Source organism: Rattus norvegicus, chromosome 9 (genome assembly GCF_036323735.1).
Source record: "Rattus norvegicus strain BN/NHsdMcwi chromosome 9, GRCr8, whole genome shotgun sequence".
Lineage (NCBI taxonomy): Eukaryota > Metazoa > Chordata > Mammalia > Rodentia > Muridae > Rattus > Rattus norvegicus.
The window spans coordinates 22,223,604-22,245,893 of record NC_086027.1 but is presented as its reverse complement, the minus strand read 5'-3'; the positions used below and the strand labels follow the sequence as shown (position 1 = coordinate 22,245,893).

The 22,290-nt window shown below is 52.8% G+C and overlaps 4 protein-coding genes across 10 annotated transcripts in view; 3 read left to right on the top strand and 1 right to left on the bottom strand.

The window, feature by feature from the left end:
- Xpo5 (exportin 5) overlaps window positions 1–8,134 on the top strand; it is a 37,986-nt gene extending 29,852 nt beyond the window's left edge. Inside the window, exons 22-32 of the mRNA NM_001108789.3 lie at window positions 266–362; window positions 832–968; window positions 1,855–1,952; window positions 3,281–3,327; window positions 3,740–3,837; window positions 4,386–4,448; window positions 4,936–5,018; window positions 5,336–5,443; window positions 6,044–6,181; window positions 6,332–6,496; window positions 6,752–8,134. Coding sequence (NP_001102259.2) covers window positions 266–362; window positions 832–968; window positions 1,855–1,952; window positions 3,281–3,327; window positions 3,740–3,837; window positions 4,386–4,448; window positions 4,936–5,018; window positions 5,336–5,443; window positions 6,044–6,181; window positions 6,332–6,496; window positions 6,752–6,889 — 1,172 coding nt within the window. The 3' untranslated portion in view covers window positions 6,890–8,134. The remainder of the gene's footprint in view (window positions 1–265; window positions 363–831; window positions 969–1,854; window positions 1,953–3,280; window positions 3,328–3,739; window positions 3,838–4,385; window positions 4,449–4,935; window positions 5,019–5,335; window positions 5,444–6,043; window positions 6,182–6,331; window positions 6,497–6,751) is intronic.
- A 329-nt stretch (window positions 8,135–8,463) lies between these two features.
- On the bottom strand, window positions 8,464–12,576 carry Polr1c (RNA polymerase I and III subunit C). Its single transcript, NM_001008330.1, has 9 exons — window positions 12,452–12,576; window positions 12,286–12,357; window positions 10,467–10,574; window positions 10,109–10,241; window positions 9,545–9,664; window positions 9,316–9,468; window positions 9,081–9,230; window positions 8,868–8,984; window positions 8,464–8,775 (listed from the first exon to the last, which is right to left on the bottom strand). Exons 1-9 carry the CDS (start codon window positions 12,518–12,520, stop codon window positions 8,657–8,659), a joined length of 1,041 nt encoding a protein of 346 aa, NP_001008331.1. The 5' UTR covers window positions 12,521–12,576; the 3' UTR covers window positions 8,464–8,656.
- Window positions 12,577–12,716: 140 nt separating this feature from the next.
- Yipf3 (Yip1 domain family, member 3) lies at window positions 12,717–18,027 on the top strand. Of its 4 annotated transcripts, none has more exons than NM_001007801.2 (9): window positions 12,717–12,902; window positions 13,438–13,635; window positions 13,776–13,882; window positions 15,404–15,449; window positions 15,579–15,671; window positions 15,830–15,961; window positions 16,172–16,285; window positions 16,425–16,548; window positions 16,644–18,027. In NM_001007801.2, the coding sequence occupies exons 1-9, from the start codon at window positions 12,822–12,824 to the stop codon at window positions 16,790–16,792; spliced, it is 1,044 nt and encodes a 347-aa protein (NP_001007802.1). In that variant the 5' UTR covers window positions 12,717–12,821; the 3' UTR covers window positions 16,793–18,027. The 4 variants fall into 4 exon arrangements, with proteins under 4 accessions (NP_001007802.1, XP_063122919.1, XP_063122918.1 ...); XM_063266849.1 differs by having other exon boundaries at window positions 12,763–12,902; window positions 16,688–16,821; XM_063266848.1 differs by having other exon boundaries at window positions 12,763–12,902; window positions 16,394–16,548; window positions 16,644–16,821.
- Window positions 18,027–22,159, top strand: Lrrc73 (leucine rich repeat containing 73). Of its 4 annotated transcripts, none has more exons than XM_063267579.1 (6): window positions 18,027–19,529; window positions 20,118–20,278; window positions 20,599–20,721; window positions 21,041–21,141; window positions 21,530–21,718; window positions 21,841–21,864. In XM_063267579.1, exons 1-6 carry the CDS (start codon window positions 19,258–19,260, stop codon window positions 21,862–21,864), a joined length of 870 nt encoding a protein of 289 aa, XP_063123649.1. In that variant the 5' UTR covers window positions 18,027–19,257. The 4 variants fall into 4 exon arrangements, with proteins under 4 accessions (XP_063123649.1, XP_008765100.1, NP_001019531.1 ...); NM_001024360.2 differs by having other exon boundaries at window positions 19,158–19,529; window positions 21,496–21,718; window positions 21,841–22,159; XM_039084064.1 differs by having other exon boundaries at window positions 19,391–19,529; window positions 20,042–20,278; window positions 21,496–21,718; window positions 21,841–22,159.
- Window positions 22,160–22,290: the final 131 nt, after the last annotated feature.

Below are 22,290 nucleotides of genomic sequence, written 5' to 3'. Positions count from 1 at the left end.
GAAGGACTAGTGAAAGCTAACTATGTCAGATGCAGGAGAGATTCTGGGTTAACTGTCGTGGACCTGGCCCTGGGTCTCGTACCCAGTTGCAGGAGGATGGGAGGAGGAGAAAGGTCTAACAACTTCACGATGGTTTTAGTACTCTGCTGACTGGAATTTACGGCCACTGCTTTGTAATGTACACCTGTTCACAGACATACACGCCTGCTCTTGGCTGTTGGCTCTTTGGGAAAAAGCATGTTCCCAGCCCACTTCTTATTTGTAGGATTACCTCAGCCTCTCTTGGAAATCAATGACCACCCTGTCTATAGAACCATTTTGGAAAGAATGCAGCGGTTCTTCGGCATCCTCTATGAAAACTGGTAACGGCCTAGCACTGCTCCATGCGTCCTCACTAAACACTCATTCTGTAGGGAAGCTAACACAGACTTTGGTGGGGAATTCTGGGGTAGGGGTGAGGTGGAGCAAGCAGTAGAAGGGAAGTTGGTGTTCATTCTAACGGAGCAGCCTGCTTTCCTACATCGCACCTTACTGTGTCACCTCACAGCCCTGGCTGTGACTTGAAGTTTACACCAACTGTGTCCATGCTCATGCATAGCGATGAGCCAAGAGTTAAGAGGGGAGTGCGTCTGCTCTCATCTGAGTGCTTGTCATCTCTTCCTCGTGGGCAGTGGGAGGCAGCTAGCCAGGTTTCTGTTCTGGTTACAGGGCTTAGTGACACCCAGCACATGCACACCACACTGAGCTGCAGCCTCGGTCTACCAAGCACTGCAGGACCCTTGAGCAGGTCTGACAGCACTGAGTACCAACACCAGTGACTTTGCCTTACAGTTACCACATCCTAGGGAAGGCAGGCCCTTCCATGCAACAAGATTTCTACACTGTGGAGGACCTTGCTACCCAGCTCCTTGGTTCAGCTTTCGTCAACTTGAACAATATTCCTGACTTCCGGCTCAGATCTATGCTTCATATCCTCAAATGCCCTGACAACCCAGAGGCCAGAAAACTAGAGAGAGGAGTGAGAGGGAGGGAGACCTGACTGCAAGGAACTGGTGGGACAGTGGACTTCAGTGCCGCATGATCCCTTTCCAGACAGAAAGAGTAAGACGGGGAAAACAGGAAGGCAGCTCCAGTGAGGGTGGGGTATTTTACAAACCCTCAGAGGGTCTCTCTGGAGATAAATTATTGTCTTCCTACTTCTTAGAAATATAACAAGTTTATTTTCTTTTCTACAGTTTGTTCAGTGCTTCTTTTTAGTCGGTTTGGGTTTGCCAGGGACGGTATATATGTAGTTTAGGCTAGCCCTACACATGCTGCCCTCCTGCCTTAACCTCCTAAATGCTGGATTCTAGGCATGAACCACCTGGGTTTTGTATTTATTTATTTTAGAGTTCTCTCTTCGGCCTATGCCTCCTAAGTATTGGCTGCTACCACTCCAGGATTTATTTTGTTTTGGTTTTGAGTAACAATCTCAGTGTTCTCCAGGCTGACCTGGAAATCTTGGGCTCACCATCTTCCTTAGCCTCCTGGTAGCTGGAGCTACAGATGAAGGCTGGTACAAAAGAACACTCAAGACTTCGTGTTCATCCAGAGCCTTTTGTGTAGGATGTCTTTTAAGTCTCCTCAGCAGCGCGGGCCTGGGATGTACAGCTAAACAGAAAAGGCAGTTAGGCTGATGCACAAGACATTGAGTATTTGCAGTTTAGGATTCCAGGTCAAGCAGGAGTGGTTTTCCTGCCAACACAGGACATGGTTGGCACTCGAAAGCCCTAGTAGACTGCCCGGTAGTGCAGCTTGTTGGCTGGAGAAAGAATGGCCTGCTCATATGAGGAACTCCTTAACCTGCGGTAGCACGTGTCTTCGTGAAGCCCCTCGTGCTCTTCTGCCCCCCAGAACACTATGAGACCCTGATATCTCCCATCCTTGGACCGCTCTTCACCTACCTTCACATGGTAAGTGGGTCGGCGCAGTGGGCAAAGAGAACTGGGGAGACGGCTCAGGCTGTAAAGCGCCCATAAAGTGTAATGACATGAATGTAGATCTCCAGAAGACACATGAAAGCCAGGCGTGTTGCCACACATCTGTAACCACACAGCATCTGGAGCTCTTTGGCCCAACAGACTATGATAATTGATAAGCTCCAAGTTCGGGGAGATTCAAAACTATGATGAAGGCGGACAGAAACACTTCATCTCCAGCCTCAACACAGGTGTGCACATGGCCCGTACAGAGCACCAGATGCACACACACACAAGGGTGCATGGCTGCTCTGGAGTCTTACCCTAAGGGGCTCCTGAAGTGCTCCCCCAGCGCCAACATGCCGTCTGTGAGGTGTCTCCCCAGCAGATGATTGCTGCTGTGTGTAGAGCAGTCCCAGAGAGACAGGCAGCTTTGTTGCTACGGGGCAACAAACAGTCCTGCTTAAGTCCTCCAGTGAGGAGAGATGATCAAAGGACTGTTTCCTCTGCATCTGCTCATGGCTCTAGGATGAAGCAGTAGACAGCTTGACAGAGAACAGATGTTTCCAGAGAGAACCAGAACTTCTCAGTGTTAATCAGTTTCAGCAGATGGTTGACATTCTGTCCTTGTCAGTCAGCAGAGTAAGGCTATAGAAACCGTACCTCCTTTTCACTGCATTTGGTCTGCCTGGCTTGGGAGATGTTGTTACAGGAAGGTGACTGACATCCCTGAATCCCTTAGATTGGCAATAAATGCAAATATTGAATTCTTCAATACTTGTAACATAGAAGTTTGATATCTGTTCCAACAATTCAACTCTTTCCTGTCTTGACTAAATCAAAAGTTATTGCTAACATTAATTAAAGTTCCTGTTTTAGATTCCTTTTTTCATATTTGGGCCTTGGTACAATTTAGTTTATAATTTAGAAAAATGACTTTAGGTTGACATAATGAGTTTCTTTCTGGGTAATTAGTTGGGCCTATAGTTCACCTTAATGGCTGTGTGTTACCCCTTACATCTATAATCCCAGCACCAAGGAAGCTGGAACAGGAGGATCACTCACACGTTTAAGGCGAGCCTGGGATTTATAGTGAGTTCTTTTTTTTTTTTTTTTTTTTTTTTTTTGTTCTTTTTTTCGGAGCTGGGGACCGAACCCAGGGCCTTGCGCTTCCTAGGTAAGCGCTCTACCACTGAGCTAAATCCCCAGCCCCTTATATAGTGAGTTCTTGGACAGCCTAGACTACAGAGTAAGAAGAAAAATTAGTAGTAGGCCATGTTCTCCAGCCTCTGTCCATTCTAGCACTTGTCTTGTCTCTCCAGAGGCTTTCTCAGAAGTGGCATGTCATCAACCAGAGGAGTGTCCTGTGGTAAGGAGTACCCCTCCTTGGTGGGTGAGCCAGCAGCCAGCTTCCGGTGGGGAAAGGAAGAAGGGGCAGGCAGGTTCTGACTACCCTGTGGCTAGAATGGCAGTGGTTTATAACCACCTCCAGCCTAGATGGGAGGCAGTTTGTCTGGACAGGCTGTTACCAGTGAGTGGGCAGATACTGAACTCAAACCTTTCTGTGGTTTCCCCCTTACCTCTCCTGAGCCCTCCATTATTCCAACGAAGCCGTCTCAAAAGACAGTGTCCTGCTGTTGATCCCTGGTAACAGCTTCAGAACACAGACATGGGGAGAAACAGCATAGAACTGGCCTTAGGGAGGGCAGGTGCGGGTCACCACTTTTCTTATCCTCGGCGATTTTGCTCTTTCATGGAATGTGTCCCCTGGTTCTTGGCAGTGGAGAAGATGAGATTGCAGAGGACAACCCCGAATCTCAAGAAATGCTGGAGGAACAGCTGGTGAGGATGTTAACCCGAGAAGTCATGGACCTAATCAGTAAGTGACTTGTGGGGACCAGGGAAGCTGCTCACCCGGCCACCCCAAGGCTGAAGGATAACAAGGCCCCACACAGACAAAAGCTAATAGTCCAAGTCAGTCTCTGAATGAAGTGTTCACAACCAAATAAGAAAGGGATCCAAAATGAGAACTTGAACAACAAAGTTGGCAACAACTTTCTAGCTTGATAAAATAAGAAAAAGTTTAATTCTTGAACATGGATGTCAATTTCTATGTTCAGAAATGTTGACAGATTCAATACTAGTCATTTATTGTCAATCCAAAGTAGTTAGGGATATGTCAGTCACCTTCCCTAAGAGTAGTCTGTGATGTCCCCCTAGCTGACTGACTGGAGGAGGGACCCCCTGTCTGGTTGGGGTCCTCAGAATACCACCTTCTATCGGGGAAGCTGATTTTTATTCTGTGGACAGTATCTGCCCACCAGCCTTCATGTGGCCAGTGATGGCCTGAGATAGTTGGTGAGAGGAGGCTTTATGGAGTGGGTAGACGGGACCTTCTCCTAGCCTAGGAACTGTGCTCTCTCCTAGTGGCTTGTTGTGTGTCAAAGAAGACTGCCGAGCACACTGCCACTCCCACTGCGGATGGAGACGGTAAGTGAGCGGTGGCTCAGCCCTTAGAGAGAGACAGGACAGACCTACCATAGTCTCGTGCTGCCCTGCTTGCAGTTTCCTTCTACCATGACATGACCCTCTCCGCTCATCAGTCTCCGCTCTTATGTTATCTCCTCCCAAGCACCTGTGATTGCCTGCACTGTTTCCGTTTAATTCCTTGCCTGTCCCCCTCACTGTGGGCTGTCTTAGGGACGGGACCAAACTATTCCTCCTGTCCTCCAGTAACGAAGTTCGTGCCTGGTAGCATGAGCACTCACATGTGACATACCCTAGTGTCCTCAGCACCCAGACGCTCCTGCAGTGCTCGCTTCCAGGCGTCATCCACATCTCTATCTAGGTTGTCAGTCCTTCATGGACACTTAGAGGGCAGTGTAGCACTGCTCAGCACTGGCTGGCTAGGGCTTCCAGCTCGGGCGTTCCTCTTTGCTGAGGAAGAATCGTGCTTAATGTTCCACATTGTTTACAGACGAGGAGATGATGGCCACCGAAGTAGCCCCTTCGTCTGTTGTGGAGCTCACAGACCTGGGCAAATGCCTGATGAAGCATGAGGTGGGTGCCTCTCTCATCCAGCTTGGATTTTCCTGCTCTGGGCAGATGCTCTCAGTAAATGCATAAGTACACTGCTGCAGATTCCTGGTGTTTGGCTTCTGTAGCCCTGAGCTTTTGCCTATCCCCCACAAAGCTATTTCTACCCCCACGCCAGCCTTCGCTCTCTCTTTTTCTAAAAGAAACAAAATCTCACCTTGTCTGGCCTGGAACTCACTCAGTAGCCCAGGGTAGCTGCTGGGACTAAAGTCCTGAATTGGTGTCTAGGGCAACCAGAGGTAACAGTGCTTAACCCATTGTAATCTGTCTTTCCTGCTCAGGATGTTTGCACGGCACTGTTGATCACAGCATTTAATTCCCTGACCTGGAAGGATACCCTGTCTTGCCAGAGGGCGACCACACAGCTCTGTTGGCCTCTCCTCAAACAGGTGTGCTTACTCACCTCACTCCTTTGTGTGGTTGGAGGGTGGGCCTCAGGCCACATCGTGCTAGGGAAGCACTTCACCACTGAGCTAAGCCCAAGTCCCTTTCCCTTTTATTTTGAGTGAAGGGTCTGACTAACTTTACCCAGCTAGCCTTGAGTTCACTGCTCCATCCCCAGGAGGCCATGTCTTTGCCAGCCTGCCTCAGTCTTAGTAGCTGAGCTCACAGACCTCAAGCCCGGCGGTTACCTTTGTACTGCTGTGATGCCATTCACCTAGCAGACTAGCTGAAGTCAGGGGTCTCTGGGTTTCAGTCCATGGTGATAAAGTGTGGTTGAGTTCACTGTGGTGACAGATACTCACCACACAGGAAGCAGAGAGCACAGGCCAGAACCAAGGGCGGGCGGTATAACCATTAAAGGCCTGCCCTGCTGAGTCAAGCTCCCCTCCCTTATTCAGAGTAGCAGGAGACGGAGTGTCGAGCACAGGGCAGGGGCTCTTCAGACTCTGTCAGATAAGTCAGGCTAGCAGGGTGAGTCAGTGTGAGGACTGGGGGACGGCCCCTTCCGAGGCTGGCATGGCTCCTGAGCACAGCTGTCTTCCCAGGTGATGTCTGGGACCCTGCTCGCAGATGCCGTCACGTGGCTCTTCACCAGTGTGCTGAAAGGGCTGCAGATGCATGGGCAACACGACGGGTGCATGGCTTCCCTGGTCCACTTGGCCTTCCAGATATACGAGGCACTGGTAAGTGTGCCAGGCGGGGTGGCTGGCAGCCTAGTGCTTCACTTTACCTTGCTCCCCAGATCCTGAGCTGTGGCATCTGCCACACTGCCTGTGCTGCCCCTGAGAAGTGGGTGTGGCATGGATCCAGTGAGCTTATCCCCATTTAACCAGCGCCCCAGGTACCTAGAGATAAGAGCAGTAATGGAGCAGATCCCTGAAATAAACAAGGAGTCTCTGGACCAATTTGACTGCAAGCTTCTAAACCCCTCCCTTCAAAAAGCAGCTGATAAACGACGGAAGGACCACTTCAAACGCCTCATCGCTGGCTGCATTGGGGTGAGTCATGCACCCATTAGGGCTTGCAGTCCCACACAGTGGTGGTTGTCTTAGACTGCTGCAGGTAAACTCAAAACCAGCTAGTCACTTGACTGTTCTGTGTGTGAGGGTGTGGTGGTGGAGGTCCTCTAACCCACAGCCTAGACCCAGCAAACTGGTCACTGCCTGTTCTGACAATATGTGGTGGGGGCTCTGTTCTGTATGTGGGTGGGGGTGGGGGTGTCTCTAACTCATCCATTTTCTTGTTTCCGACAGAAACCCTTGGGAGAACAGTTCCGAAAAGAAGTCCACATTAAGAACCTTCCCTGGCTTTTCAAAAAATCCAAACCAATGCTGGAGACAGAAGTGCTGGACAGTGAGGAGGGTGGACTGGCCACCATCTTTGAACCCTGAATCAAGCTTTTGGGCGTCCTTCTCCGGCCTCAGTTGTCATGTCTTCTTCCCTGTGTAGCTATCTCTAGGCCTTCCTCACACTGCCACCTCACTTCCCACCGAGTCAGCCTGGAGGAGCTCAGATCCAGGTCTCCTGTGAGAGGGCCTGAGTCATCCCACTAAAGTAAAAGGGTATTGGGACCTCCACCATTCCAAGAAGGTGACCTGGGAGTCGGCAGCCACCTGCAGTATGGGCTTCTCCAAGAAAAGCTAGAGCACCATGGCTTTGCCCAGAGCAGCTGCACCAGTGCAGACAGGAGGACCAACCAGGGTGCCGTGCCCAGCCCCACTGACCTGATCGTCCGGTTTCCTTTGGACGGCACTTGAGCCCCTTGCCATGGGGCTTTCGGGATCCTCCTCCACTCCAGGGGCATGTCTGGCCGAGGTGCTACATGCTGACCTGTGTCTGGCCAGCTTCCTCGTCTCAACCTAAAGCTAGAATCTGGTCGCTTGGTGGGACCCGTGGTACAGGCTATTTCTAAAGTCTGAGCACACCATCCAGGGACAAGAGCTGGGCAGAATTCCTTAGAGTGGACATCTTGCCCTTCTGACGGACCCTGGAGGGTTCCCCAGTGACACACCAACCATACAAGAGTAATCAGACCAAGGAGGCTTCTGACGAGCGAGCAGAGCCACTGTCCCTCCTGGGACTAGCTGAGTCCGGGTGCCTTTGAGAATCTCAATGGTCTTTTAAGCTTCTGAAGGTCAAAAAGTGTTCCAGTCATTGCCAACACTTTTGGTCCCTGGAAAGGGAATGAAGCAAACCAAGATGGGTGTGGGACCTAGTTCTGCCTATTGTGACAGGCAGATGTGACCTGTGTGTGTGTATGCTAACAGGCCCACTGTCCACCCAGCCCCAACTTTGACCTGGTGTGGGACACAGGCAGGCATGGCAGAGTTGGAGTCAGAGCTAGGAGGTAGCTACTAGGGTTCGAGGTCACTGCTGCACAAAGCCGGCCGTCCTCCCTCTGCGTGGTGCTTGGGGTCTACAGATTGTAAGGTGAGCTCAGTATTTCCCTCCAGACTTGATAGCTGCCTACTCCTGTCTGCTTAGGGCTACGGAGGATGTAGTTGTATTTATTATGTTGTAATATTTTTAACATCCTATGACTTCATGCTAGAGATTTTCTATTGTTTATAGAACTTTTGTAGAAATGCTAACTCTAAAGTACATGTGCATGTCAGTAAAACCTGTTTCATACAGAAGGCCCTATTTTCCTTCTTCAACCCAGTGACTCCAAGCATCCTGTTAGGGGACAAGAGATAGACTGTTGACGAGTCACCCAAGCTATCAAGCAATCAGGTCCCTGACCACCAGAACCTAAGTCTGTCTCTCCTAGGCTGACAGTGGCGACTAATGACAGCTCTTTCCATTGGGAGCCTGGGAGATGCACAGTAGCGAGCTTCCTGTGTCTTCCCCTCTGCTGGAGCTGTTGTAATCTGGCCTTTCTCAGACAGCTTTAGTAAACCCAGTCCTTGTTATTGCCGACCTGCTCTGAGGCAGAGCTTCTTACTAGACAAAAGTCAGCCTGAAAAAACTTTTAAGACCAATTTATTTACAGCAAAGGCCTTACAAAGGCATCTTAGTCTGTGGCACATTTAATAAAATGTAGTAACTAGAAATGAGACTGAAATCAGACCTCCAGTTAACACCGGGCATAGCGGAGCAGTTGGGAAAAGGTCAAACTCCAAGAGCAGCCAAGCCCTTCCAGAAGTACTGTGGAAGCCTCAGTCCATCTCAACTGCATCTAGTTCATCCAAGAACCGCCGGCACTTCCCCATCAGGATCTTGATAGCTTCACTCACCAACACATCTGGTGGCAAAACCCCAGTTGACTCCACAGAAACTAGAGAACAAAGAAAACACAGTCCAGCAGGACTTACCTTTTATAGGCCAGTTCTAAATCCTATCCAGAGAGTAAGTACTACCGTCACTCACAGATGTAATGGTCCCGAACACGGGCAAGCCGCACGGCCTTCTTGAGCTTCTCATGACGGAAGATCTCCCTGCTGAAGGTATCCAGCCGAGCATTGGCAACCCTGGCCACCTTTTTACCTAAGGAAAACAATACCACACCTTGCCTATTTAGACCTTTCCTTGTGTGTTACCTTCAAACAAAACACCCTTGGGTCTCAGTCACCAAAAGCACACCTTGTACTTCCTGCACCGCAATCACGCCGGGTGAGAAGCACTGGCTCAGCTCCTCGGCTGCTTCCCCTTCTACAGGTTCAAGCAGGGTGATGTCCGGCAGGAGCCTGTAGCTGGCTGTGGCCACCGGTGAGAACTTGGCATGGTCTTTGCCTGGGACAACACAAACACGTTGGCTTTCTGCCTGTTGGTGCCACATCCTACCGCACCACTACAGTCAGCCTCACGGGGTTCTCACCGATGCCCTTGACGCAGTGCATCATCAGGTCAATCTCCTGGCCGGGCCGAAGCTGGGCAATGAGGATGTCGTCATGCACAGGGCGAACCGTGCCCTCCGGGAAGACATCAGCCTGGTTTCCCAAGGGCACCCACGTCATGTGCCTGGTATAAACTGGAGGGAAAATGTCAGAAACCCCAGATCCTACAATTGCCCACCCAGGCTGGTGGGCCCTCTCAGCACCGCTCACCTTTGTGGTTCACATAGAGTTCATTGGGGTCGGAAGAATCCTTAGCAGCACTGGGGTTCCTGGTACACCTGACCTGCAGCCGAAACTGTAGTGTATCTATCTCTGTTCCCTCCTCCTCTCCTGTACAGGGAGAAGCAGCAGGGTTGGTTTGGCTCTGAGATAGGGTTTCACAAGCCCTGTCTATCCTGGAATTTGCTGTGTAGACCAGGCTGGCCTTAAACTTCTGCCAGTCTTGGGAGTAAAGATGTACACCACCATGCCTGCCTGGCCCTACTAGCTCTAGTAACGGGCTGACAAGAAGCCTCAGAGGGTGCATGCTTGCTTAAACCTACAGACCCAACTTCAATCCCTAGAAACCATGTAAAGGTGGAAAGAGCCTCTGAGCGCTGCTGGCACTGTGCTAAGAGTGAGGGATTAAAGGCAGGGGCAAGAGAACGTTCTCACAGGCGAAGGCCCATGTACAAGAGCCAACTAAGATCACAGTTAATTAGGCCTGGGATCTGAGCCCATGACAGATTCCAGGACAGTTCTGCCTAACTCATAATCTCAACCTCTCAGCCTTACCTGGGTTCCGATATTCAAAGAGACGTGGATCAGCAAGAATGGGGATAAGCCCCAGGCGGTGAGCAAGGATCTCATCCTGGACGATGGATGTGTTGTTATACACCAAAACCTTTTCCACAGCCATTGTTGGCACCTGCCCAAGGAAGCAAAATGATCTACCTGACCTCCACCCATCCCCTACCTGGAAAAACGAGGGGCAGCCCTTCTTAGTTTTGCCCTTCAGATTTGATACAAGGTTTACTGTGTAGTTCGGACTGCCCTCTGAAGTGTTCATATTATAGGTGTAAACCGCCCCACCCGCCCGGTAGTCTACAGATGGGGTGACAGTTTCCACACTCCAGCCCGCGACTTCTAATACCTCAGCTAACAGAATCCTCCGGAAGGCATTGGCAATGGCAGCATCAATCCCCACCATGTCGAACTCCAGTGTGCTCTCGTCCATATGCACCACGTCCACACGGAAGTTCTAGAGGGGTAGAGAAAGCCCAGTGGGTGGGAAACCTGTTCCTCTTGTGTGAACCCAGTCTACCCTGGCACTATCCCCCAAGATCATCAGTAGACATTTTGTCTCTAGTCCCACTGGGAGGGCAGTGTACTGTTCCTTGTTTATGTTTTTCAAGACAGGGTTTTTCTGTAGCCCTGGCTGTCCTAGAACTCACTCTGTAGACTAGGCTGGCCTCAAACTCAAAGATCCACCTGCCTCTGCTTCTTTTTTTCTTTCTTCTTTTTTCTTTTTTTTCGGAGCTGGGGACCGAACCCAGGGCCTTGCGCTTGCTAGGCAAGTGCTCTACCACTGAGCTAAATCCCCAACCCCCTGCCTCTGCTTCTTGAGTGCTGGGATTAAAGGTGTGTGCCACTATGCCTGGCTTCTCAGATAGTCCACAGACCACCCAGCAAAGCTACTGTACAAAAAGCAGAACTTCCCACCTATTTAAACCATTTGATACTTGCATTTTTTAATATCTACTTTTCCTTATCTAAATTTTCTCTTCCACCCAGTAAACGTTACTTTCTCCCAGGTTCTAAATCCCCTGGGTGACCTTCATGCTGCTGACTCAAGCAAGGGCATAGCAGCTCCTGACCTTGGTCTGACTTCAAGCATCACCACTCGACCGGTAGACTTCGCAAACAACTGTGCCATCGCCCTGGTCCTCCCGCTTAGCAAATGACACAGCCAGCAACACAGTTCCCCAGTGTGGCTGGAGAAACCACTCGGCAGTTAAGAGCACTTACTGCTCTTGCAGAAGAATGGATTTGGTTCCCAGCACCCAGTGGGACCTCCTCACACTGCTGGGAGCAGTGGTGCACAAATACACATGCAGGCAAACATACATACCAAGAAAAGGTTATCCGTTCCTCAAGCCACAAGGTCCTTTCTCACACTGCCCTCACCACAGCAATGGTCTGCATCAGCTAGTTACTACTCTCACTCCATTACCACCATCTGCAGTTCATCCATGCCCCCAATTTCAGCCTCCATACACTAGCTGGCAGATTCGCCAGATTCATTCCTTCCCAGCTATCAAGACTGCAAAATTTTATCAGTCTACTGAAAAATTCTAACGGGGCATGGTGGCTCATGCCTTTAATCCTGTGCACGGGAGGCAGAGGCAGGTGGACCAATCTGAGTTTGAGTCCGGCCTGGTCTACAGAGGGGGTGCCAGGGCAGCCATGGAACCCTGTTTCAAAAAGACATAAAAATAAAAATCTATCACCTACAGAGTCTAAAATGCATTCCAATCTTATCTACTGCTCATGCTGGTGGACTTACATTCTGACAAAAATGAGCTGCTGCAGCTGACTAAGAGCAAACCTTATACAAGCGTTTATAATGAAACTCGAATTAGGCCTTCACCGCTCAACTTTTATTCATAGTTCAAAGCTTAATTCAAATGTCACTCCCTAACTACGTCCCTTCAATTGGCTGGATTAAGTGCATCAATGATTCCTACCCCATCCCAGCCATCTTCATCGCTATTTTATTATACTGAAATAACTTGTTTGTGGCCCATTACCCCACCGAGAGCAAACAATTTATTCCACAAACAGGAGCGGTGTCTGACGGCCCGTCCATGGATCGGGAAACATGTTTTCATGTTTCATGAAAACAGAGATCCCCAACCCAACCTGTGAGGTCTGGCCCCTCAAACCGTCTGGACACTTCCAGCCCTACCCACCTTCTCGAACCGGTCCTGGTCCCAGGCATCATCATAACCGGAGTAGTTACCGGGAAAGTCAGTGGTGTGGACCTAGAGCCAACAGAAAGGGCAGTGAGGCCAGGCCATACACCAGGCCTCCTCTCTCCCGTGCCTCCCCCATCACTCCCGCGGTCCGATCTCTTACATTGCGAACCCCAAACTCTCCCAGAACCACGCGAGTCCGCATTTCCTCCACCGCCTGAGCAGCCGCCATCTTCCACCATCAGCCGTGAGAGGAGGCTCCAAGTTAGCGCGTGCGTGCTAGCGGCCCGCCTCCGTCTCCGCGGCAACGTTCCGTCTCCGGCAATCTTCACTGTCGCGATATCTTGTCCCGCCTCTGTCCACGTCCTTCACTTCCGGACGTCAATTGGGGCCAAACATCCGGGTTTCTCACTTTTGCGTTCCGGCTGGTCCTACCTCGCCTAGTCGCTCCTCTGAACCTTTCCTTCCCTCGGGCCCAGGTCTCACACTATTCCCACGAGCGCTAGCTTCAGCGACGGGAAGCCTCGAGGGACATGGCGACTCAGGCGGCGCCGGCCAGCGGCGTCCGAAATGGTGCTGGCCCGGAATGGGGAGGCTTCGAAGAAAACATCCAGGTATTGAGAGCTCTTGCTGCCAGCAACTCCCCGGGCTGGCGGCCGAGTGTGGTTGCTATTTTTTCTCGCGGCGTGGAAGTCGGCTCTATTGCCACACTGCCTGTCCTCTTTCAGTCTTCCACGCGAAAGTGTGTAGAGCTTGTGCTGGCGTGAAAGGGCTAGATTAAGGTTCGAGTCTCTGTACCTGCCCGGGGCTTTGCAGACGGGTTGGGGGATCTGCCTGGATCAGGCATAGTATGGGACTACAGGATAGAATTTCGGCACTTCCTAAAATAGGCTTGTTTGAGAGTTGGGAAAGGCAGATGGGCTTCTTTGCAACTCTTTGGAGCTTTGGGAGGGGCGGGGGGGGGAGGGCGAACTACAAGTGTCGCCACCAAGAGTTGCCAGCAGTGAAAGGTTATGTATAACACAGTGGGTAGCAGTTCCAAGCCATATCCTCGTCAGTGGAAGAGCAAAGCCTCAAACTGTCAGATGAGGGGAGAACCAAAGGATGCAACGGAAGGGCCCCTCACACTAGGAGCCATTGTCTTCACAGGGTGGGGGCTCGGCTGTGATTGATATGGAGAACATGGACGATACCTCAGGCTCCAGCTTCGAGGACATGGGTGAACTACATCAGCGCCTGCGTGAGGAAGAGGTAGATGCTGATGCAGCTGCTGCAGAAGAAGAGGACGGGGAGTTTCTCGGCATGAAAGGCTTTAAGGGACAACTGAGCCGGCAGGTAGCAGATCAGGTAAGCCAATGGAAAGGAAGACCTGTGTGTGTCCTAGGTTGATACACTTTTTCCACTTAGACCTACATACACAGAAATCAAGCGGAGGCCGGGTAACCGTCTAGAGCCAGGAGTTTTTCATAATACCCATCTCCTTTCAGATGTGGCAGGCAGGGAAGAGACAAGCTTCAAAGGCCTTCAGTTTGTATGCCAATATCGACATCCTGAGACCCTACTTTGATGTGGAGCCTGCCCAGGTCCGAAGCAGGTGAGGAGCCTTCTCTGAAACATCTGTCCTCACATCTAGACCCTCGTCCAGACTTCAGTCAGATACAGAGCCCTGAGCTCTGGTGGGCTCCCATATTTGTAACCCCATCACTCTGGTCACTGAACTTGTTGCTGAATACATGGTGAAAAGTACAATTGGCTAGGTCCTCCATCAAGTGCGCTAACCCCCGCCCCCGTCGTTCCCCCACCCCCACCTGCACCTCCCTCAAATGTGCTGACCCCCCCCTTCCCTCTACACCTCCATCAAGTGTGCTGACCCCTCCCCCGTTCCCTCTGCACCTCCCTCAAGTGTGCTGACCCCTGCCCCTTCTGCACCTCCCTCAAGTGTGCTGACCCCTCCCCCTTTCCTTCTGCACCTCCCTCAGGTGCACTGCCCTCTGCACCTAGTCTAAGCAGCACTCACTTTGTTCTCATTCCTTCCTAGTCCGTCCTCACCTGGACTCCTAGACAGCTCTCTCCTCGGGTGGCTCCTCAGAGTGCAGTGCGTTCTTACTCCTGAGCCAGTCTCCCCTAACACCAATGGCTCTGCAGGCTCTGCAGCCCTTACCCCCGCCCCCTCTGGCATCAGAACAGACTGGGCACCGGTACCAGAGCACAGTCATTAACTTGCTTATCCGAAACTGGATTTGGTCCTGGCTTCATTCTTCACTCATCCTCTAACCAGCACAAAAGCTAGGGCCAGTGAGAAAGTGCACACTGAGTTCTGAGGCTGTGTGGAGCACTGTCCTGAGAATGTCCCACTCACCAGTGAGGGTGGGCTGGGGAGCTTGGCCCTGAGTGCTGGGACACACAGGAGGGACGCCGGAGCCTAGAAAGACTTCGGGGTCCAAAAGGGAAGGCTTACCAAAGGAAGAAATATCTTAACTGAAAAGAATAGTCCAAATATCATTGCTAAAAACAAGAAAAGCCCAAGCTATAGTAGCCATGGGCAAAGAATGAAATGACCCTTTTTTATTCTGTGTGAATTTTTTTCTCTTTCTTTTTTTTTTCATCTTTATTAACTTGAGTATTTCTTATTTACATTTCGATTGTTATTCCCCTTCCCGGTTTCCGGGGCCAACATCCCCTAGCCCCTCCCCCTTCTGTGTGGATTTTTAATACCGGTTCAAGTATATTTTTCCAGAAAGATGCTCACTGCCTGGAGCAGTGAAGAGGAAGAGGCAGGAGGCAGGAGGCAGGCTGCTTCTCTCACCCCTCAATGTTGTACAGTCCTGAGGTGTCTCTGCCTGTCTTCTCACAGCCATGTAGGTAAACAGTCAAATCCAGTTCTCCCAAGTTCTCCAAGAAGCTGCCTCTCCACTTACCTCAGGTTCCCAGGGCTGTCCTTCCTCAAAGTGACTTTGTCATTCTGTTTTTACCCCTACCCCTCTCGTCCAATATGTCCCCCGAGCCAGCCCTATTCCTGGCAGAGACACTTGAGTTAAGATTCAGACCCTGTCCACCAGAACACAGCTGCTTCTACTCTCACCTGCCCTCTCCTCTCCTCTCCTCTCCTCTCCAGGCTCCTGGAGTCCATGATCCCTATCAAGATGGTCAACTTCCCCCAGGTGAGGAGGGAAAGGCCTGTCTGCAGAGCAGGGGGAAGCATCAGGGTGGAGGGCGGGCACCAAGCTACGCCTGTGAAGGTGTGAAGAAAAGGCGCGTGGTCTCCCGTGAACGTATTGCTGTATTGACAGAAAGTTGCCGGCGAGCTCTACGGACCTCTCATGCTGGTCTTCACGCTGGTTGCCATCCTTCTGCATGGGATGAAGACTTCTGACACTATCATCGTAAGCGGGACACAGGCCTGGGGAGACGGGTGGCAGGGGGAGGTTGAAAACTCTCTGAGGATATGACTGTGGAGTAAGACAGGAGCAGCCCTGCAGAAAAGGCCCTGGGTAAGGCTGAGACCTGAGCTCTCAGCCTAAGCAGAGTCTTCACCCCACAGCGGGAGGGCACCCTCATGGGCACAGCCATAGGCACCTGCTTCGGATACTGGCTGGGTGTCTCGTCCTTCATTTACTTCCTTGCCTACCTGTGTAATGCCCAGATCACCATGCTCCAGATGTTGGCGCTGCTGGTAAGGAGCCAAACCTGGGGTGCACGCAGGGGAGCCCAAGAAGCTCTGCTGCTCTCCTGGGACCTGTGGGCCTAGGGTGGGAGGACCAGGGGGTGGGCCTGGGGTGGGAGGACCAGGGAGGGGTGGGCCTGGGGTGAGAGGACCAGGGAGGGGTGGGCCTGGGGTGGGAGCAGCAGTCCAGCCCAAACAGTGGTGCTCTCGTCTCCGTAGGGCTACGGCCTCTTCGGGCACTGTATAGTCCTGTTCATCACCTATAACATCCACCTTCATGCCCTCTTCTACCTCTTCTGGCTGCTGTTGGGTGGGCTCTCCACCCTGCGCATGGTAAGCCGAGCAGATTCTGCAGTCTACCCTACAACGGGCCCTAGAGGCGTCCACTGACAGTTCTGCCCTGGGCTCAGAGTATCTTCTCCACCCCTCACTGTGAAACCTGGCCTTCTGAACTATATACCTGTGGCCCTAGGTGGCAGTGTTGGTGTCACGGACTGTGGGCCCTACCCAGCGGCTGCTGCTCTGTGGCACACTGGCTGCCCTGCACATGCTCTTCCTGCTCTATCTGCATTTCGCCTACCACAAGGTGGTCGAGGGTGAGTGACAGGGGTGCCGTAGAGGGAGTGGACTGGGTGAGCTGACCGGGGGCCTGCCCAGCTCTGTCACTCATTCTCCATCCTTCCTCTTTTAGGGATCCTGGACACCCTGGAGGGCCCCAACATCCCACCCATGCAGAGGGTCCCCAGAGACATCCCAGCTGTGCTCCCTGCTGCCAAGCTTCCTGTCGCTGTGGTCAATGCCACCGCCAAGGCCATAGCAGTGACCCTGCAGTCACACTGACCCTCTCTGCAGTCCTTGGCCTGCCCTGACCCCCCAGCTCTGGGGCAAAAGATTAGCGGACAGTGCTGAGGATGTGGCTCTGCTGGGGTCTGCAACCGCCAAGCTGTTGCCTAAACAGCTGGGCGCCAGGCGTGGCTTCTGAGGGGCTCAAGGCCAGGAACTCATGACTAGGACTGCAAGTGTCTGCAGCCAAGTGCAGGATGTGTGTCAGCTCTTCTGGGCCTCACCACCTACCCCTTTCTCTCCCTTCCCTCCTGTCTTGCTAAATATAGACTTGGTAATTAAAATACTGATGAGGTCTGGACCTGCAGCTCCTGCCCCAGCCAGTCTCCTGCCCCCCATTCTGATGCCCGTCTCTGTTCCGGAGCCGTGGCAGTGCCGCATGCCTTCTGTGCCCTCACACCCAGGATGAGGGCAGGATAAGCAGACAGAGGGCATGAACAGCCGATTGCAGAAGCTGTCCCCAGAGCGGCACAGGCCCAAGCATAAGAGCCCATGGTCCTCGTGGCCATGCACCCAGGCCTAAGTCCCCAGGCTGCTGTCCTTTTGAGAAGCCAAGGCAACAGTGACAGATCTCCACTTACAAGGACCTTCCACACCTGGGCCATCGTGGAAGAATGTCCCCATCGAGCGGACATTTGAAGCCAAGCGTGGTCTACGAGGCTTTAGTTTCCTAAAGGTTTTTCCAAGTGTTAACAGCCACTCCCCTTTAACCTCCACTGAAGAAAATTCAGGCCGAGTGTGGTGCATTCCTCGTAATCCCAGCACTCGGGTGCATAGGGAGGCGGATCTTCAAGGCCAACCTAATCAACAGAGTTCCAAGCCAGTTAGGGCTACACAGTGAGACCCTATTTCAACAAAATGTAAGTTCAGGATGCTGGAGAGCCTGCTCAGTGGTTAAACAGACACTGCTCTTCGAGGGGGAATGGACTTCAGTTCCCAGCACCCATGAATGTCTCACAATTGCTTTGAACTTCAGCTCCAGGTGCTCCAAGGACCTCTGAGGGACCTGTGTGCTCACTGCGCAGGCACAGGCACAAACACAGTTAAAGTAAGATCTAGGGGCTGGAGAGATGGCTCTGCTTAAGCGTGTACTGCCATTGCAAAAGGATTCAGTAGCTCAGTTCTCAGCATCCATGTTTGGGTCAGATCTCTCATACCTTTAGCGCCATCTTCTGGCTACTAGAGGCACCTGCAAACCTGTTAATATTTTAAGTAAAACGTAGTTAACAGAAGTAGAGCTGCTCTTTTTTTTTTTTTTTTTTCCCGCGATGAGCATGGGGGTGGGATACGTTCTCACTGTGAAGCCCTGGAACTCACCTTGTAGGCCAGAGAGATCCACCAGCCTCTGCAACACAAAAGCTGAGATTAAAGGCGCGTGCCACCACGCCCTCCTCTTACTTCCCCCTCCCCCCTTTTTTAAGGAAAAGAACGCACCTCCTCTGGCTACTATACTGTCCTGTTGCATTAATTAAGCCTCCATTGCAATCAGAGATAAAACTCAGCTTCACTGTGGTAGTCGAGGCTTTACACACCCCCACCCCGGTTCCCACAGCTCTGGGATGATCTGACACCCTTTAATTTGGGCAACCCCGTTTTCCAGTATGTTAAAACATCTTGAAAGGTGGTTCACCTGCCCTGTCCCATGCAACCATATTGTCCTGGCAGTCAATGCCTGTGGACTGGAATCCCCACGCATGCTACCCCTCGCGTCACTGGGACAAAGGGGCGGGGCACGGCCGGATTAAAGAGCCTATGAACTTCCAAGCAGGACTGAATGTCCTGAGCCTTGGCGAAGGCGCTGAGTCTCGGATCTAGACCTTAAGAATGGAGAAGCACCAGAGAATAAGAGGCGGAAATGAGATCAAAAGCTGTCTCAGTGTGACTTGCCTCCACCCTCCCCACGTGAGACTGCATCCTTCTACCTACTTTCCGCGCTGTCAGGCCCTCAGATCCTAATGCTTTGCCCTAAGACACGGACCCCGCGCGGGCCGCGTGGTCCATGCGGGGATGGGGGCGGGGCGAGGGCCAGTGACGCAACCGTTGCCATAGGAACTCGCCGCCTGCTCCAGCTCAGCAGCTGAAGCTGAGCTGCATCCCGCCCCGGCTGTCCCCGAGAGCCGTGCTGCCGGGCCCGGGGCCCGCACAGCGGGCGCGGCCTCCCAAGCCGCGAGGGAGAGGATCAGCGCGGGGTGGCTACCGCTCTGTCCCCGGCCGCCCCTCCTCCGCGCCTCCGCACCCGGCCCCGCGCCTGCTTTCGATCCCGCCGCGGCCGGGGCGCGCTTCGTCGCCGCCACAGCCGCCGTTGCCTCTGCCGCCTCCGCCTCCGCCTCCGTTCCCGCCGCGACCCTAACCCGGACCACGACCTGAGTCCCCTCCCCGCCCCGCCCCCTCCCGCAGCCCGGCCAACTTCTGCCCAGGCCGGGACACCGGCGCCAGCCCCCCGAGGCCCAGCCGTGGGGACCATGCTGCCTAGCTCCATCCAGATTTCGGGGGAGCCGCTGTCAGGCGCCGAGGTGCGGGACATCTGCCGCGGCCTGCGCGACAACGCGGTGCGCCTGCTCTCGCTGCGCGGCTGTCGCCTGTGCGACCGCGACTTCGGCCGCATCTGCCGGGCCCTAGCTGGAGCCACGTCCCTGGCGCAGCTCAACCTTAACCTGGGCGTCGTGTCTAGCCCCAGCCGCATCAAGCAGCTGGCAGAAGCGCTACGGACCAACCGCTCCATCCAGTCCCTCTTGTGAGTGTGTCCCTTCGCAAGGGGGTCCCGGCCACTGCACCCCTCTACACACCCTCTGCCACCTCCTGTATTTCCACACTACCTTTCCAATACCTGTTCTCCCACCGTCCTACCTTCGCAACCTCTAATGCACGTCTCATCTCTGGGTCCACCACACCCTCCCAGAAACATGCATCGGTTCTAGACTTTGCTCCACAAGCTATCCTGCTGGAATACCTAGCCCTACCCTAGTAGAGAATGCTGACCTCCCCACCCCACCCCCCAAGTAACTTCATTGTGAAGCCCCTCATTTTTGATGAAGAGTCACCTCCCATGGAGACTAGAGCCGAGCTGTTCCAGCCCTTCCCGCTGAAGGATCTCGGAGGATCACGAGCGTGTGTGCTGGCTCCGCTGTTCACTGTCCATCCACACGCCCCTCCCTGTGCAATGTTCTCCTCAGTTCCTGCCCCAGAAACCAAATTCCCTTTCCATCGCACTCCTTCAAATCTAGGATTTCTCTTCTTCCTTCCCAGTCTTGTCACAGGGAGGAGCGGCTTCCCCAAATAGACAAGGCTGGTCATACATAACTAATCTCATCTCAACCTTCAGCCTACATGGAAGCCCACTGACAGATGCGGGACTGGCCTTGCTGAATCCAGCCCTGGCTCTCCACCCTGCCCTTGTGGCTCTTGACCTGGGGGACTGCATGTTGGGTGATGAAGCCATCAACCTCATCTGTGGCCTCCTCCCTCCAGACGGGGCCAAGTCTGGTGAGCAGGGCCCTACTGAGTGCATGGGCTAGTGTGACTGGTGAAGGCTAAATGCAGAGAAGGGGGTGTGGTCCAGTGCTGAGGAGCTGGGAGGGTGCAGTAAGAATGCCTTTTTACCCTTCTCAGGAAGGGAGAAGCTTAGGAACTGAGCACAGTGGAAACTGATCCAGGCAGGGGAGGCGTGAGTAGGTCCCTAACTGCTCTAGACTGCTGTGGTTGGGGGCAAAGTGGCTCCCAGCCACTAGGGTTACCCCCATAGACACGGGGTAGAGAAGGGCCTTACTTTGCCCATCCTGGATATTCACTCTGCTCCTGCTTAGGTCTGAAGGAGCTAACACTAAGCGCCAACCCTGGCATCACCCCTAAGGGCTGGAGCCGTCTCGCTATTGCTGTGGCCCACAGCTCCCAAGTCCGAGTTCTCAACCTGGACTACAACCCTCTGGGTGAGCTTAAGATCATTCATTCTCCTCAATGTTCACTGCTGCCCTGTCCCAAACATCACATCATCAGTTGCCATAGTAACAAGGGAGGGAGGGAGGATGAATGAGAACCCCCAAGGGTCTTGTGAGGGAGCCATCCTCACATATCAGATTGACCAACAGACAGGTAGGTTTAAACCTTGGTCAGAATCCGGATCTGACTTGCTTCGTCTCACTTAAGATGCTGCTACCTTTCAGGCCAAGTATTGGGTCCTGACCAGGAGCAAGGATTGACAGACCTCTGTTTTCCCCAGATGGCTGAGCATTTGTGCTATCTCCCTAGGTGACCATGTGGCAGGGATGCTGGCTGTAGCTGTGGCCTCAAGCCGTACCCTAGAAGTCCTAGACTTGGAGGGCACAGGGCTCACCAACCAGTCAGCTCAGGTGAGAAGCCATCGTGTTTTGGAGACAAGCTAGGGGACAGGGTGAGTCATTGTCTGGGACACACCCAAGGCTGGCCTGTTGGGTTCAAGGACTGCCTAAATCGTGTTTTAAATTTTATAACTTAGTATTTAATATAACTTTATGTGAATGAATGTTTTGCTTCTATGTCTCTTGTGCCCATGGAGGCCAGAAGGTGGCATCAGATCCCCTGGAACTGGAGTTATAAATGTGACCAGCAGTGATGTGGGTGCTGGGACTTGAACCCTGGTCCTTAGGAAGAACAGCCACTACTCTTAAACACTAGCCATCTCTCCTGTGTTTACTCTTTTCTGTGCACATCTCTCCTTTCCCAAGACCCTGCTGGACATGGTAGAAAATTACCCAACAGCCTTGCGGAGCCTCGTGTTGGCTGAGAACAGCATTAGCCCAGAGCTGCAACAGCAGATCTGTGACCTCCTGTCTGAGGGAGAAGAGGAGGAAGAGATGGCAGGAGGGGCTGCTGACACCCAGGAATGGGGGAGAGGGCGAGAGCCTGCTGCCCACCAGCGGGGTGGCAGCTCCTGGAAGTGCCCCAGTGGTAAGAACCTGGAGGGTGGGTGAGTTATTTCTGGAAGATTTGGAAAAAGGGCATGATGGTGGGATGTATGAGGTCCACTATGGAGTGTATGATGACCTGAGCATCCTTCTGCCTGTCCACAGATCCCAATTCTCAGATGGTGCTAATGACATCAGGACTAGGGGACAGTCTGTTGGCTGAGACCGAGATGTGACTCTCTACTTGGACTTCTGCACATCATTACACGTCTGTGTCCCCACTACCTTCCTCTACATGGCAGGGAAAGGCCGTGGCTGGGGCTCTGGCAGTTCCCAATAGTGGTACGAGCTCTGAATGCTGTCAGTGGGCAACAGCCTCGGGGGGTGGTGGGGACTTGAACCCAGGGTACTGACTTTGAACTTGCTGGCAGCTCTGGCTGCAACCCGCTGGCTCGGAACAGATTTTATAAACTCCACAACCTGACTTGCAGCTGTAGTCACTGGGGGATGGCCAATGGGAGGGACTGGCAGTACCACTGACCAGTCTTAGGGGTGATGTCACCCTACAGCTCAGACTGCAAAAGGTCAGCCTAGGTCTAGAAGCTGGGGTCCTGG